Here is an 18519-nt window from a genome sequence, read left to right on the forward strand (position 1 = left end):
AATCCAAATACTTATATAGATCAGCTGTATACATTTCTTTATACGTGTATAAAGATATGTGTAGGTATATGTACATACACCTATACATATCAAAGTAGGATCTTATAGCTAGAGTTAGCTAGCTATCAGTTAGTTATATATCTATATATATAGCTAGCTTATCAGTTGAAAAGTATTATTCGTTTTGTTGGATGAGTTCATAAAACAAACCCTATAAATTAGTTTATAGATTATATTGTACATCCTTTTGGCAGTAGTTTTAGAAAAAGATTTACTCAGAAAAACGGTATAAGTAAAAAAGTTATATATAGGTATATATATTGTTTTGAATGGAAAATCAGTATTATATTTGTATTTATAATATCAGTTTTTAAAACCATTTATGTAAATACTATATGTACACTGACACCTACATTGATTAATGTATTATAAATAAGTGTTTAAATACTCGCTTCATCAATGTACCTATTAAAAAAATCCTATAGATACTCGCAAATACTTAACATGTTTAGAGTAATTTTTGTTGCCTAAAAATCAATTTTAAACAAAGTTTATGGCCCTCTCTAGTAAGTACACGAGTTTTGTTGAAAATTGAATCGGTACCTACTTCCTAATTATTTGGTATAATTATTAATGACCAATATTTCCATTTAAGTATATTTTTTATTTGAAGTTCGATAGAAACAAAAAATAATTTTTCAAACGTGCAGATGCCATTTCATATTTTGATCAAAAATGTTATCTAAATATCTAACCTACACATTCTTATTTCACAACCGATTAAGTAAATAAATTATTAGCGATTTATATTTCATCAAATGGAAATTTAAAAGTTTAAATGAAATCAATAAATGTATATGAAAACGTTTATACGTTCAAAATTTATACTGAAGTGAAAATACAATTTTTTTAATAATGGTAAAATGATAGATAAAAACAAATTAGAATGCACATTTAATGCCGAAATAAATTTATTGGGATTTTAGATTTGTCATATTTGGTATTACGTTTAATAGGTTAAAATTAAGATGGGTAAATACTAAATAGTAATACCATACCAATAATTACACGGTTGTAAATATAATTATGCAAGTTAAATATACTATAACTATAAGTCTATAACTATAGAATATCAAAGGTTATTTTTTAATAAAAAATTAATATAAGAAATGATACGATTTTCATAATTTTCACAACAAAAAATTTAAATTTACATCACTAAATCACTAAACACCTATACTGGCCACAATATTAATCTACATTCTACATATTATTTATAATAATTCGATTTATGATATTTATTATTTATATGTCTATTTAAAGTTAATTCGTAAATATCGCATTTTTCAACGCTCTATCTTAATTACACATGTATAGGTATTATTATAACAATTTATTTTTATTAAAACTATAATGTGTATTTAATATTACATCGAATTTATAAAAAAATATCATTATAGTTTATTCGTTGAAAAATGTGATATTTACAAATTAACTGATTTAAAACTTTCGACCGTCATAAAAATGACAATTTTGAAGATATCAACAAACTGTCAAGATCAAAGTTGTTCAAAAAGATAAATCAATCGAAATCCGGTCTTCAAAATAATGGTTCCTATTTAAGAAATTTTTAATTAACTTCGGATGCACTGATAAAAATAATTATAAATTATTATTTATCAAAAACAGACGTATTTATTAGTCCTATTAGCAGTATAAGAACCCCGAATCAAATTCAAGGTCATGCGATCGAAATATTTCCTGTTACCTTTAAAATTGAACACACGGTATATATCTAAAAAAATTATTTTTTCCATTTTTTGATGCCTAAATTTTCTACTTAAAAACACAGGTAGGGTAGTAGCTAATAACTAAAACTAATTGGTTTTTGTAGTTATATACATACAATCGGCATAGGAACAGTATTTTATAATAAAGTGATAAACATGAACGTTTTGAGGGGAAGCCATATTTTTATGGAGAGTGGAACTAACTATTTTCGAGATTTTCTATTTTAAATATTTGTAAGTTCTTATTTTAGTCTCCATATACAGCGGTGCAACTTGAAAATAATTTCAGGGGGATGGGTTTAAATTGTTTCAATATATATAGGTACATAAGAGATTATAATATGCTGGTAGCCAAAAACCATGATTTAGGGGGGGATATAAACTGGTTTCGCCACTGCCTAAATATATTATTATTTGGGCAGTGAGCTTAACCACTTAATTGTTTTTCTTTCATTCTGAATTCACTCTTTACATTCATAACTTTTATGAGATTTAGTGTAACTATGGGTAAGTACTCTGTACTAGGGAGTACTATATAGTGGGTATATCCACATAGTGGCATATATGTATTTTTTTTTTTAAATCTCGAAATAAATTTGTGTTTTTAACTTCAATTGTTTGTAATAGTAGTAATTCAAGCTCAAACTATATACATTAAATTCTGATTATTTTAAAACTCAAGGATAACCTAAACAATTTAAAGATATTGAGTGATATTGTAATAGTAATTATTTAAATGGGATTAAAATCGAGTTCAACATAAATAGAATCTACTGTATTGTTAGTACTATATTGTCTATATTATAATTATCGGGTCTTATAGTGGATTATATGGCTGCATCATTCTATAATATAAAAACGGAAGGAAAATTAAGTAGGTGTAAGTACTTCGGGATCAAAAGCTTTATTTCTAAAAATACTATGTTTGATAAATATTGAATAACACGTACAACAAAAATGTATATATTACGAGCGTGCTGCACGAACAATTTTAGACAGTGTACTGTACTCGGAAAAATGTAATATCATGAATCATTATTTTATATGTTTGTATTGTATAATTTGTATTTATAACCAATGGGATTATAATAGTGTAGGAAATGCGCTTTTACAAAATTGCCGTTTTGTTTTTCTATTATGTTCAAAAACAATTACTTCATATGTGCAAGAACACACTATTATATTACACCGACCTTGATATTGTGCAATCGACATGAAATGCTATCTTAATTTCTTGAATAATTTCATATAGTTTTTAAATTGCTATAATATTATGTAGGTGCCTATATAGCGTACGAAATACGCGTATTTAAGTTAAATTTGTAGAAACATATAATTATCACCTAATCATTATAAAATACGTATATATTCATTTTATATTTAAATTCGTACCCATATGTGCTTGATGTAAATATTGTAGACTATAAGTTTTTAGCTGATGCAATCACAAACACATTAGCTTTTTTTCAATAATTAATACCAGTACGAAATATCTAAACAACTCGCAGGCACGTCGCCAAGGGGGGGTCTTAGGGGACCTGGGGCCTGGCACAAGAAATGTCAGTGGCCCCGGATTAGCCCCCTTGATTTTTATTTTTAAATATTATGGTGTGTAATATTATTGTTCTAAGCCGGTTAAATCCTAGTTGTATATTATATGGTACTCCATAATATAGTAAAGTTAACGATCGTATAACAAAAATTAAATTCCGAAATTTTATAAATATTCGTCAATAATGCAAGATAGACAATAAGACGCCTATTAATAAATTGAAATCTAGAAATGCCAAATACGGGTATCGAACGCACATTTGATAAACAGTAAACACAACTACAGACAATACTATGTATAATAGTGGACCAATACGGTAATCGTATAATAAAATAAACATGCCTAACAAAATGATATGTCCCAATATAATATTATTATCTATCGAGTTAGAAACTTAGCACTAAGCAGCGAACCATAAAAATAGACGACTTGTCCTAATATAGTTTTTTAAGATGTATATTGTATACCTATATTAATAAATAACAAAAATATAATGCTTAACTAATACAGACAATACATTGTGAAATGTATTATTATTTTTTATAGATATTGTCTGATAAGGAGAGGAGTGGTATTGGGTACAAAAAACAGAAAGGGGCCAAAAAATATTGGCCGCCTTATAGAAAAATGTCTAGTTACGTGCCTGACAACGCGCTCATAGTATCCGTATGCCATATATGATATATGTAATTGTATTTCCCACATTTTATCGTCATCTATACACGAGAAAATGCTTTAGTTCAATCTGTATATGTCAGACATACACTTGATATTTTTACTATTTTTAAAAATGTTGTGGCAATTACACTCGATGTACCTGTGGCACCTTGTGCCAATCTACTCGAATCGTTTAAATTTTAAATAGGTACCAGTAGGACCTATATACCTGCCTCTTGTAACAACTTGTTCGAAATTAGATTTAAACGTCGGTATATTCTGAAATAAGTATTCTGCTTTGAGATAAAATGTGTGTTAACGTCTAAAAATTTAAGAACTTAAAAAAAAAGATGGACAAATGGGTACCACTCTAATGATATAAAATTTTTGTATATACGAAAAACGATTCTAAGTAATGACGATTTTTTTATCATTATTTAGGTAGTGTCGTATATTTTATTATATTATTTCTATTAAAGTAATTCATTTTACTATTAGATATTAGTGATTATTGAACAACCTTGTAATACATTTTAAACTTTTTACTCAACAAAATATTTTTTATCAACATTTATAGAGAAAAAAACTAAAATGAAAATTTAAAATCCTTCAAATTTATGAAGAGCCCACAAATTATTAAAATGTTATCATGTATAGAAAATTATGAACAATATTATTAATGAACATATAAAATATCTATGGCTTGAGACCGGTTTTTTATAAATATCCCGTTTTGTTTTTGGTTTATCATGATGTTTTTAAAATTTACTAGGAATTTATCCTCCCCTTTCCTCATAAAAAAGTATTAACTAATTCACTTTCCTACCAATGATGCTGAAGTAAAAAATTTAAGAATTTTTACTGCCCCAAAAGAGGATGATAAACACAATTTTTATAACACATCATTGTAAAATCAATATACATATTCATCAATTCACATGGAACCTAAAATGATAAAAGCATATTTTTTATTTAATTGCCTAATTGTTGATGAAATTATACACTTAAATAAAGGATCACCTTGTAAGTCAACAATATAATATAATGGTGATTACGAATGAATATAAACGGTACCGTTTTAGCGGATAATATATTTTATTTTTTGTACTTTAATAATAATATGTACTTTTTTATTAATTGCAATACAACAAACTTGTTGAATTACCTTGTAAACCGTTTTATAGCGAATTCTATAGGTACTCTGAATTGCATTAAACCGTAATCTACTCTAAAACCTTGTAGATCTTGTTTGACTAACAAATAGATGTTATTTATAATCTTCACCCGATTTTGTAACCAGGGTTCGGCGTCTAATTCCGTTTAATCTCCATAGGTACTTATAATATAATATATTGTTATGTATTTTTTTTCAATCTGTATACATTTATACAGGTCAATTTTCCAGCAAGCATGCTCACACCCGTATTTTCTTTTAATATTGAATTTATTCAAATTCCAATTTTGGGTTTTCTATGAATAGCTATAAAGATCAAATTTTCAAATTCTTGAACTTCTTCTAATTAGGTAGGTATACTTTATGAGGAATGTCCTTTGGTAATACAAATTTCTATTTTTCATACAATAAGTAATTTCCATTTTTACTGTAAATTATTTATAGATAAATTTTTTGAAAATGTTTATGCTTTTAATTCAAAATTTAAACGAGTAGGTAGGTAGTTTTTCAGTTATTTAAAAATAGTTTTACAAAAGATTTAAACATGGCTTTATGTAATATTGGATCTAGTATATATTATACTTGGACCATTTTTATAAATTTTAAATTTTGATAGATTAATCATTAATATTTTACTAAAATCTAAAATGTTCAAATCGCCATAGGCCAGGGATGGTTCTAGGGGAGCTGGTAGGATCGACAAATTATCGACCGTTTTAGGAAAAACGATAATAAGAAAAGAAATTAGAATTTTTTTATTTAATGTAATATAATCATTAATTTATTATTCATTAGTTTGAGGTCATATTTATTTATTATTTATTAGTTTGAGGTCATATTAATTTATTATTTAATAGTTTGAGGTCATATTAATATCGGTAAAAAAATTTAAAACAAAGATTAAGTGTATATTGTAATTATTGTATTTAAAGTAAACAAAATGTTTGAACTTCCTCCCAAATCTTTGTTCTGAATCCGTGCTTCCAACAGGTCGCCCAAAATCATGCCTCTCATATCTTAAAAATCTCATACTTTTCAAACTTGAAACTATTAGCTTTAGTACATATCTAAGGTCCTAAATAACTCAAAAATTACTCATTAAAATGTTAATTCTACACTAAATCATTTTTAGAAAAGGAGAGTTCTGATTATAAAAACAGAAGTTAGGATATTCGTAGGACCTAAATTAGTACAAAAATCTCAAGAATTTTTAACATGGTCTTTAAGTATATTTAAAAATTCTATAAATCAGATTTTGAATAATTGCATTATTGAAGAAAAAATGGGTAGCATGCTTTATGAATCACTCTGTATACAGAGTCTAATCTCCTGTCTTCTATTAAGTATCGCTGAATATGTCTAACCAATATAGGTACATAGTATGACATATACGTAGGTATTTGCTATATTTCAATATTTAACGGAAATTCACTGTTCGATTTCTAAAATATTTCATTACATTAACTCTATACGTAAATTATCTTGGCTTGCTACCTTAGATTTGTATTTAGATACAAGTAACACGAAAATAAAAATTTAATTTGTTTTCTGAAATATTTTATCTGTTTATGGTAAAAGTTGTAAATGTATTAATAATTATAGAAAAGTTTTGAGAGAACCTTTTTTTCCGTTTTCCTGTATAAATGAAGTGTTTTCTACGTGAATCGCATCGAATTCGTTTTAAATAATTTCATTCAATTTCATTTATTCATTTTAGCTATGAGTACAATAAAATTTTGTCTTACAAATAAAGTAACGATTAATTGATAGTTATCAATTTACCATATACCTACTATTTACATTTGCTAGATTGATGTTATTTGTGATGCAGTGGCGTGTTAACAAATTTGTCGACCGGGAAATAAGTTTTATGTTACGAGGTACGACCACTCTTTGTATTGCCCTTTTACTCATCGAAAAAAATATGATCACACATCAAGGAACAATGAATGTATTTAATTATAGCCAACATAGTAAAGAACTGAAATAATTTATGTTCATCAAATATCAATTATATATTAATCGTTATGTTGTCTACATTTAAGATAAAAGTAAAATGTATTAAATATAATATCTATAATAGTATAATTAATACTTAATATACAACTCGACGGCTACAGCTATCGAATTTTACACTTACCATCATCAATATGGGTATAATAATATGTTAAATCCTCAGAATTTGTATCTAAACATTTAAAACATAAATAATGGAGTAATTATTATTTAAAGTAGATATTAGGTACTATTTAAACATACAGCATATACGATATACATACATATCAACATATCATATACACTGCAACATGTAAACATGTTTTGAAATTTTTTTCAATCATGACTTAGAAACTGCACGTTCCTTTATGAAATCCTATTGCATGACTAGTTCCGATAACACTTACGTTATGCTCATTTTACACGAAACCTTTTAGAAAATTCTCGAATACCTATCTAAGTGTGCAAGTCACTATTGCTTACACCAGTATTGGTGTAATTTATTGAAACACGCCTAGATTTAAGTTCCAAAATGAAAAAAAACAAAACACTTTGTTAGACCCCTTTCATCTACGTTTGGTCCTTAATTCTGCTACTTCATTTAGCGAGCAGTGTACAAATGGTACTTAAATGGGTTTTTACTAATTTCCATATAAAGTCAATTTTAATACCTAATTTGTATGCGCTTGCTGTACTGTCAGCGTTGAAATATAATGTGTATCACAATATTTGTAACATTTCTAAATAAATCAGCTGTGTAAACAGGCCAGAAAATAAAACGATAATTAATATCTACGCATTTAGAACACCGAACGTTTACATGTTATTATTGATATTATAATAATAGTACATTATATCTTAAAAATTAAGTGTTCCTCATTTAATTTCAGATTCTATTCACAGAATTAAAAATGATTGATTACTATTTAAAATATTCACGTTATACATTTTATTGTATTATTTAACATAAATAAGAAAATTAGAATAATAGTTTGAGAAATACATTCAGTTAATTTAGTTGTTCTGCAATAGAGGCCAATGGTAATTATTAATCATTATTATGTATGTATCTACTTATAGTTTCAAAGTTGTTCTATTTAAAATTTAAAAATATCATCTTTATCGCCTTATCGGATATGTTAGAGTGTAGCGACTTATATTTAAGTAATATAACATGATGAATTGATAAGTGTTAATAAGTTTATTATTATTATATGTTATGATATGGTACCTATGGCGTTATTAAGTACATTACGTGCATCGGTGTATCGGTGCATCTGATGAAATAATACTTTGTAATATTATGATACAAAACTAATGTATTATTATGTGCTTAAAAATTAAAAAGTTTATCAATCGTCTAATCTACAATTTTGATTATGGTTTAATAGGGTTGGAACGAGTATGTACCACACCATTGGGAGATCGATTTTTCTGTTTCTAGAAGCTTTACTCACATTTGAACAGGTTAATGTTGTTTTATTTTTTATACTATGAAATTTATGTACTTAACATATATTTTAATAATTTGTATTTTAACTAAAAATGTATTATTCATATGTCAAGGACTCGTGTGCAAAAAATAAAATAAAATAAAAACCACGATTTGATTTTATAGGACTAGTTTGTGTCAAGGCTTCGTCTCTACAAAAATAATTTAGTTGTATTTATTAATAATTGTACTTTATAGTTTATACTACCTGTAAAATCTTTCTATTAATATATATATATTTTTATAATACACTTTTAATTATATACACCAAACACAATTGTGCCGTTGAAAATGTTCAAACCGGTAAAAAAAAATATAGACGTAAAACAGACTGATGATGTCGATCTTAGTATCGCATAATATGGCATTGAACAAAATTGCTCATCGTATACAAACTGATTCACCAAACATTCTCACCTCCATTTTTTCCTTTAACAATGAATTTAATCAAATTTGGAATTTTTAAGTGTACTACATTAACCATATTTTGAAAAACTTATGTCGGGTTGTATGAAAAATTAATTAATTAAATTTTAATGGTTCAATAAACTTAATTGTACCTAACAATTATGGATCACTAAATCATGTTCAAGGTATCATTAGCTCACTTTTTATAGATTCAATATTTAGTGATTGCCATAAAACCAGGCAATAGATTTTTTACTGAACAAACCATTTTTACTGATATTTTATTTATAATTTTTTTAAACACTTTTATGCATCTAAATCAAAATTCGAACAAGTAGCTTCTGAGTTATTATAGCTTAAAAATATAAGTGTGAGACATCTTCTTAAGCAGATGATTTTTGAAAATTGAAATCACCACAAGTTGTTTAAATGGTATAAAAATCTAAGAATTTGAAAATATGGTTCTCAAGTACTTATACTTAAAAATTCCCTTAGTCAGAATGAATTCATTATTCATGAAAAAATACAGGTGAGCATACTTGATGAATCACTCTGTATTATAATAACACCGGTGATATATATTATATATTTCATCTGAAATTTTAAAATATCGTATTTTTGTTTATGTATTATACATTCTTGATTTAGTCGAGCATACAGAAAGCTTCTGCGGCGCTGAAATCCAGTATCCGTTTGTGCAATTCGTATCGCAGAAAAACCACTCTGACGCAGTCCATCGGGAACATAATGAAAAAGCCTAACTACGACTCGTATACGCCAGGTATGTTATTTATATCAAAATGTTTTTGAATGATGTAGCATGACTAGAAAATATTTTCATGGTCGAGGGCATACATATCAGGTATATGAAACGACTTTGAAATAGCTTACCAATCAGACTTCAGGAAGAATATAAAACTAATGAATTAAAAATTAACTTAAATCGTAGAGACGTGGATGTGAACGTTTAAATCTCATTACAGACTAGCCCAGCTTTAGGGAAAATAATAAATCAAATATAGAAACTATATTATATTCCTTGAAAAATCCAGTTTTCCTTGTGTATCGATGGAACATTAGTTAACATTAATTTGGAGTTCCTTAATATTGACGTTCTAATATGTATCTTACTTAATTATAATGGCATCTGAAAATTATGAATTGTACATAATCACGAAACAAACTATCAAATTATAAAATTATTTTTAAGCTAAACAATTTTTTTATATACCTAGGTATATGCTAAAATACTAAATATAAACTTTTTAGCACATATTTAAGAGAGTCTAAATACAAAGTTAGGACCCAGCACCTCACCATGGGTTAATTGGAGATTGACCCCTATAGATGATCAATGCGTTTCAAGTTCGTGGTCCTAAAACTAATGTTATCTAATACGTATTTGTTATTGAAGTTACTCTTAATTTTAAATCGAAAATGATTAAATAGACTTGAATAATTTGTATAAGCTGTACACGAACAGTCGTTGAAAAAAATATACTGCCATCAAATTACCTTTTATACGTTTAAGTTATAGATACCTTTATACCTACCAATTACCTTTAGATAATATATTAATGAAACAAGAGATTTGTTTTAAAAAAAACTACAATTTTATAAGATACGTATATATAATACATACTACAAACTAGATGTATCTATAACAGGATATGATTATTATGATCTAACAATTTTACACATAAATATGATTTGCAGATTTTTGATGTACCTACCTACATTCTCTAAGTTACATCTTATCAAATATTCTATATGTTTCCTGCAAATAACAAACACTACAAAATAATACATTATATTTCTTAACATTTATCTAACGCTTCATTGATATCAAAATATGAATGTAGCAGAACTGTGGAACGCATAGATTATTACAATGGTAGTTCTATATCTAGGTAATTGAAATAACCATTAGCGATTTAAATATTGAACGTGATTATTGACCAATTTATTTTAGTCATAAAAATCTCAAAATCATGTTTAATAATTCCCTACAAATTTCTACAGATTGCAATAATGTGCTCTTTTAAATGCAAAAGATAAGTATTTTTAAAGCTATTAATAAATTATTATTTGTACGATTCATTTGAATAGAGCTGTTGTATATTTCGTAATTAATATTAAACTTTTTTTATTAAACAAGAAATTTTCAAAATATCCCCACTCAGTTACATCTTGCGCGTTAGATTAATTATGTATGAAATAAATCATTATATTGATTATCAATATATACAACTGTATATGACTAGAATACACGCTGATAATGATGTTTTTATTTTAAAAAAGCAGGAAATTGGATATCGCTCTGCTGTATAGTAGGTTATAAGTGGGTTACTGTAATAGATGGAATTAAATTTGAATCCAATGATATTATATCATTGCATACGAAAAACGATTCTGAGCGGAGACGGTTTATCTGTTTAGGATATATTATTATAGATTCTTATTACTTATTAATATATTTGACATTCCGGTGGACATTTTTAGGTAGAAAAACTTATAAGGAACTTCGAATTAAATTTTCAAATCTTAGATTTAAAAAGAAAAATGTTTATGAATTTCTATCTATGATAATTTGAACATTGCCGTAATCCTTACGTATTGAGTAGAAATTTGAACTTTAAATGTTTATAAAAAAAAATCGTGTCTATGTATTTTTAATATTTTTCAACAACTATTGAAACAATATGTTGGAAGCCTTAAATTAAATTTTGAAGTTTTTTGACCCAACCGATAAAATTGTATTGACATTAATAGAAAAAAAAAACTAAAAAAGTTGAAAAATTAAAATGCCAGTAAACAGCTTAAAACTATTCAAAATATTTTTAAAATTTTATCAAATATAGAAATTACCTTAATAAACATTTAGTGAACATTTCAAGTATCTGCGGTCATTTTTTTTAAAGTTACACCACAACAAGAAAATCGCTAAATGAGAAATTTAGTGAAAATCCAATGTTGTAAAAATTTAAATTTCAAACGCTCATAAAAACTTAATTTGACTTTCTGGTGGATATTTATTTTATGATAAAGGTTGACAAACTTGTAAGAAATCTTGTATTAAATTTTCAAATCTAAGATTTAAAAATAAAATTTTTTATGAATTTCTAGCTTAAAATAATTTGCGAATTTTTGTGATTTTTACGTATTTTGTCAAAATTCAAACTTTGAATTCTTATAAAAAAAAAAATGTGACTATGAATTTATTTTATTTTTCAACTTTTATTTTAACTATATGTTGGGAGCCTTGTATTAAATGTTCAAGCTTTTCTATTCAACAAATACATTTTGATCGATATTAATTTAAAAAAAACTAATAATGATTGAAAATTACATATGCCTATATAAATAGTTCAACTTCAGTCGAATTATTTTAAAAATTGTATGGTGGATAGAATATACTTATATAAAATTCGGTGAAAATTTCATGCAACTATGGTCATTTGTTTTAAAATTACTTTAAAAACCAACATTTTTGGGTTCGATGGAAACTTTCTAAATTGGTTATGTTCCTATCTTTGTAATAGAACTCAAGTAGTTAAAATTTCTTTTCACTATTCCAATAAATACTTAGTTACCTCGGGAGTTCCTCAAGGATCTCATTTGGGACCACTTCTTTTCCTTATTTTTATTAATGATCTTCCTCTTATTTTAGATAGTTCGGTGAATATTTTGATGTTTGCTGATGATGTAAAAATTTACTGTAAAGTCAAAGATGTTGTTGACCAAAATTTGTTGCAATATAATTTAAATAAGCTTTTATTATGGAGTAAAAAAAACTATTTATCCTTAAATTATGATAAATGTAAAATTATAACCTTTTCACGGACTAAATGTCCTGTTTTCCATAATTATCTTATTGATAACCATCCTCTTAAAAGATGTTCTTCTATTACAGATTTAGGTATTTGTTTTGAATGTGATCTGTCGTTCAAAATAAATCATAAAGCAATCATAAATAAAGCTTATAAAATGTTGGGTTTTATTACTAGGAATACTAAAGACTTTAGAAATCCTATTTGTTTAAAAAAATTGTATACTTCTTTAGTTAGATCAAACCTAGAATTTGGCTCTTTAATTTGGTCTATTAACTTTTCAACTTATTCAAATGAGCTTAATAATATACAGTATAAATTTCTGAAAAGAGTTGCCTTTATTACACATTGTACGATTTCCAGAGACTCATTTCTGCTGGTTCAAGACGCTATAGGTATTGACCCTCTCAACATTAGACGTGATCTTATAGATATAATGTTTGTTTATGATATTTTAAATAATAATGTAAACTGCCCAGCTAAGTCAATAACATATTAATATACTTAGTTTGAAAAATCATAAAAATTTTTGTGTTTACAATGAAGGATTGAAAATACAACACTAAGTTGTCCATAAGTTTTCCTTCAAGTAGCTATAGAGAAAACTCGAAGCATCATTATGGGACAAATTTTAAGTGCGTTTGAATTTTAAATTTTTACGAAATAGCGTAACGATAACGATTTATCCTGAAACGATTTTAAATATTTGTTATTATTCAAAAAGTATAAATCGTAGGTACTTGAAAATTTTACCAGTAGTTATTACGATTGGCATTTTCTTTACATGATTTAATTTTCATAATATTTTGACTATTTTTGAGATATTTATAGACAACTGAAATTTTCAATTTTTTCTGAAAATTTTTTTTTGAAGTGTCGATTAAATGTTTTTGGCCCTATCAAAATACTTGAAAATTTAATACAAAGTTTCCCATAAGTTATTCTTATAGTAATTAAAAAATTTATAAGAATACATAGGCACAATTTTTTTTTTATTAGCATTTAAAGTTTAAATATTGACAAAAATTTGTCAAAACCATGAATATTTGCAAATTATTTTGTAGTTCAAATTGCATAAAATTGTTTGTATTTATATATATCTAAGGTTAAAAAATTCAACACTAAGTTTTCCATAATTTTTGTTTCAAATAGCTATAGAGAAAATTTGAAGCGTCATTATAGGAATAATGTTTTGAGCGTTTGAGTTTTAAATTTTTATGAAATCGCGTAACGGTAACGATTTATCTTCAAACCAAGTATATGATGTATATCTATGATAATATAAGGTATTATGAATTATGATAACTACATGCAATGTTTTTGGAAAAAATGATTAACCATGCCTTGTACAAAATGCGTCCTAATTGAAAAATAAAATATTTGTTTCAAAATAGAATATATGATAATATTTAAGTATAATATATCCTAGACTGACAAATCATCTCCGTTCAGAATCGTTTTTCGTATACAATGATACCTCTATCATTGCATTCAAATTTAACCTACCCTAGTCAGAGGTCCACCCCAACCCCTAATGTACAACAGAGCGACATCCACTTACCCGGTTTTTTATTTTTTTTATTGTTTTTCATTGAATTTTTCACCCCAGGTAATTTAAATTACTTTATCGTGACTTTAAAACAAAAATAATACATTATGTTAAGTAACCAAAGAGAGAACATATCTAAGAGAGTGCTCTTATTCGTGAAAAATACGAAGATACAATAAGTAAATAATATAATATTGAACCAATTGCGTTTTTTTGGTGTTTGTGCGTGGCGTGCGTTGTGTTATTAAATTATTTCGTGATATACTAAAAAAGAACGCCACACCTGCGGTATTGCCTCAGTCTTACAAAATATGTACGACTTTCCTAAAACTGTCCTGCGCTGAAAAGAACCAAGAAGGCTACAGTACAGTCATAATTGACACTGCGAAGATAAGAATATTTACTGTGCATTATCGCTTTTGTTTTTTTGATATCACAAATACGAAAAAAATTCTTATCATTTAAAAAATTATTATTTCGAACTTGAATAACTTCTTTTGTATTTGTGATACCCAAAAAATAAAAAAAATATTGCACAGTAAATTTTCTCATCTTCCTAGTGTGAAAATTCGATTTCTTAGTTATGACTGTAGCCTTCCCGGTTCTTCCTCGCACAAAACAGTTTTTGCTATGTTGTTCGTTTGTTAGACGGAAACAACACATACTGGTATGGCGTCTTCTTAATGTCTTACGTTTAACACCTGTTGTTAATTATTATTACTTTTGTTACCTGTACAGACGAGTTGCACGCTGAACTGTGTTTCGCCGAAGCACTGTTACTCAAAGCACTGTTGACATTCATCGAGGATGAGACGTTAGTCAGTTTCATCCGCGCTGGCATTAAAATACGATCTTGCTACAATTCGTACAAGTAAGTGTTTATCTCGTAACCAGTACATATTGCACGACCAATACGTTTTTTTAACTCTATTGTCTGGTTGTGTGATTAGGCTATATCCCAGGGACTAATAGGTACCTAACACTGAGTAATAATTATTATAATATTGCCCTCCAAAGTCCAAACACCTATGTGGCTACCGGTTAGGTTAGGTTGAACATAATTATATATATTTTTTTAGATATTGTTAGATTTTAATTAGACAATGATTTATAACATTACAAATATTTTTGGTTAATAATGATTATATTTATATTTTTTTAAGCAGCTTCAACTGCTACGATTTAGGGAGATAGTATTTTTTGCCAATTTTATTACTTGTAATTAGCGCCACTAATAAGTACATATAACTATATAAGTGCGTTTGTAAATTACTCCAAAATATAAAAATATAACAATATATTTGTGCGACATCTCAAAATTAATTTTGGTAATTTACGACACGACAAAAAACAAAAATAAATGGAATATATAATCTACGTCATCATCTATATATGGAATATATAATCTACGTCAACTTCGATTGTTTTACAATTAGTCGAAATTGTAAATAAGCATAACGGTCATGATCAACTGAGTATAAACAAATAAAAATGTATTCAATGAAAATCAAAGGAAAGCTATATGAAAAATCTGTATACAATACTATGTAATATATTATGAAAAGAAATTTCTGATAGGTTCTACTTATTATTTAGTATGCATCAAATACATTTATTTATAATTATATAATGTTATAGATTTTTATATTTTTATATTTTTATTACTAATCAACATTTTTGCTGTTTACTATACATTAAGTAGGTACGTACGTATACTTATATTTTAAATACATTTATTTTATTATTTTAAATTGGCACAAATCACAATACTATAGGTATAGGATGGCACTGATTATATAACCTTTATTGATGGCGGTTATTAATTCAGTTTTATGTAACTCAAACTACAACCTTGAAAAATGACACAAATCAACAAAATTATTTTTAGATGTGGTGCAAATTACAGACGAGCACGCATTATTCATGATTCTGGTTAAATTTCTAGGTATTTTTACTTGTGAAATCTTCATAACTTAGCCACTTAGGTTATTTTATTATAACGTATTAATTCATATTCTATAAAAAGCCATAACGGTTAGTGACAAAAATAGCAAGCCTAAACATTAATTATCAGTTTAAAAAAAATCAATTTAAAATTTTCTTATAAATTTAACATTTAGGTACCTACGTATACATCATAAGAAGAAAGCGGCGATTGTAAACTGCGCCCAAAATACAGGTAAACACAAAATCACACATGTAAATTGCGCCCCAGTAAAATTACAGGTAAAATAATTAATTCGTTACAGCCATACTCGTATATAATATGAATAATTAAAAATAAAATATAATTTTAAAAAGCAAAATAAACACAAATATTACAAATAATAACGTCATATTGTTATAAGATATTAGGAATTTAAAAAAATATATTTTTAAAAATTAAAATAATTATAAATATTACAAAAAATAACATATGGTGGATACTGGATACATATTCATCAATTGAAATTTGACTACTATTATATTATATTTTCTAACTTTTCACGTTTTTTTTTTTTTGTTTTATAGTTTTGGAATTTAAACGGTTCATTTATACTATTTAGTTTAATGTATATTTCTATTTGAATTTTTTATAATTTTTCTGTGTTCGGCCATCGTGACTTTACTGATTAAAATGAATACGATAGGTACTAACAGAACTATGCCGGAAGTAGTGATAACCATCAATTATCGTGTTACTGCAATGTAGATATTCAATAACGTGTTGGTATTTCTTGACGAAAATAAAATGTCTGCGATATTCTTGAAAAAGTACATATAAGTAGAAAAACATAGAAACTTTAATAAGTCAAAATTAAATAAGTTAATAAGTTGGGCGCAGTTTACACTTAACTTTTTTAACATTGATAAAATTTCGGGCGCTGTTTACACTATACCTTTTCAACATAGATAAAAATTCGGGCGCAGTTTACAAAAAAAAAGGTAATTTGAGCGCAGTTTACGTATGCCCGAAGAAAGAACATTATACGAATTAAATACTGAACTTTTAAAACAAATATAATTCAAGTTATCAGTGTTAGGTGTACTTCCCTCATTCCCTGTATTTCCTTGTTTCGTGACACTTATTTTAATAATGTGTGTGAGCGTGTGTTAGTTTTTAAATTAATAAATATTTAGCTCGCATAATATTATGATTTTTTTTTTCTAGAGAATGTAACGTCATACTTACCTCACGTGAGTGGTCCGAAAACGAGAAGTCTTACAAAGAGCATTTCGAGAGCGGTGTGCGCTTAGGTATTGGGGCTTTTAATCTGGTAAGTGTTATGTGCAATAAACTACAAACAAATTTTCGCATATAGATACATATAGTTATAATAATATCGATGATTATATTATATAAAGTTATTCACCTTGTATGCTCACCATCATTTTCCCTTCAATTATTAATATATTACAACTCTGATTTTTGGAACTTGTAAGTATACCTAAGAGGGTCATATTATCAAATACTTAGAATTTAATATAATTTAAACAGTATCCTGTAGCATACCAACTTCTTTTTTTAAAATGAAAATCGCCTTATTTTCTATAAATTGTTAATCAGATAACTTTTTCGTATACTTTGAAGCATCTAAATTAGTAATTATTGAGTTTTTTTTTTAAACCGTTTGACTAATGATTATGATGGATTTAGAAGATATTGAAGCTTTTTTTATTTAAAAACATACGTAATTAATATATAATTAATCTTTTAGTAATTGGTAAAAACTAAAAATTCCGAATATTATAAATATTAGACTCATTATTATATTCGTATATTATATTTTGATAAAACCATTTTTATGGAATATTATCCAAAAAACATACATAATATTAATAGGTAACTAAAAACTTACCAACTCAATATTCAAATTTTAATTAAGATGTATCTACATTTCAGTAAAAAGAACAAGTTTGTATTGCCACAGGACATTCATAAAATTATATAAAATATAAATAATTGAAAATACCGTGTACCTGTTTAAAAATTTCAAAAATCTGAGTTGAAATAAACTCATCGTTAAAGGAAAAATGAGTATCGCGGAATCATGGTGAATCAACGGGTATTGTCGTATTGATATGTCATTAA

The 18519-nt window shown here is 26.4% G+C and overlaps 1 protein-coding gene across 4 annotated transcripts in view; it reads left to right on the plus strand.

The window, feature by feature from the left end:
- LOC107167486 (tetratricopeptide repeat protein 39B-like) overlaps positions 1 to 18519 on the plus strand; it is a 56315-nt gene that overhangs the window by 16318 nt on the left and 21478 nt on the right. For 3 of the 4 annotated variants that reach the window (XM_089215703.1, XM_089215701.1, XM_089215702.1), the window contains 4 exons: positions 8560 to 8635; positions 9717 to 9849; positions 15186 to 15318; positions 17599 to 17704. In XM_089215703.1, coding sequence (XP_089071829.1) covers positions 8560 to 8635; positions 9717 to 9849; positions 15186 to 15318; positions 17599 to 17704 — 448 coding nt within the window. The remainder of the gene's footprint in view (positions 1 to 8559; positions 8636 to 9716; positions 9850 to 15185; positions 15319 to 17598; positions 17705 to 18519) is intronic. The other variant, XM_089215705.1, reaches the window with a different exon arrangement.

This window comes from Diuraphis noxia, unplaced genomic scaffold, assembly GCF_037042655.1.
Source record: "Diuraphis noxia isolate RWA-SAM2 unplaced genomic scaffold, SU_Dnox_SAM2 contig0001, whole genome shotgun sequence".
Classification (NCBI taxonomy): domain Eukaryota; kingdom Metazoa; phylum Arthropoda; class Insecta; order Hemiptera; family Aphididae; genus Diuraphis; species Diuraphis noxia.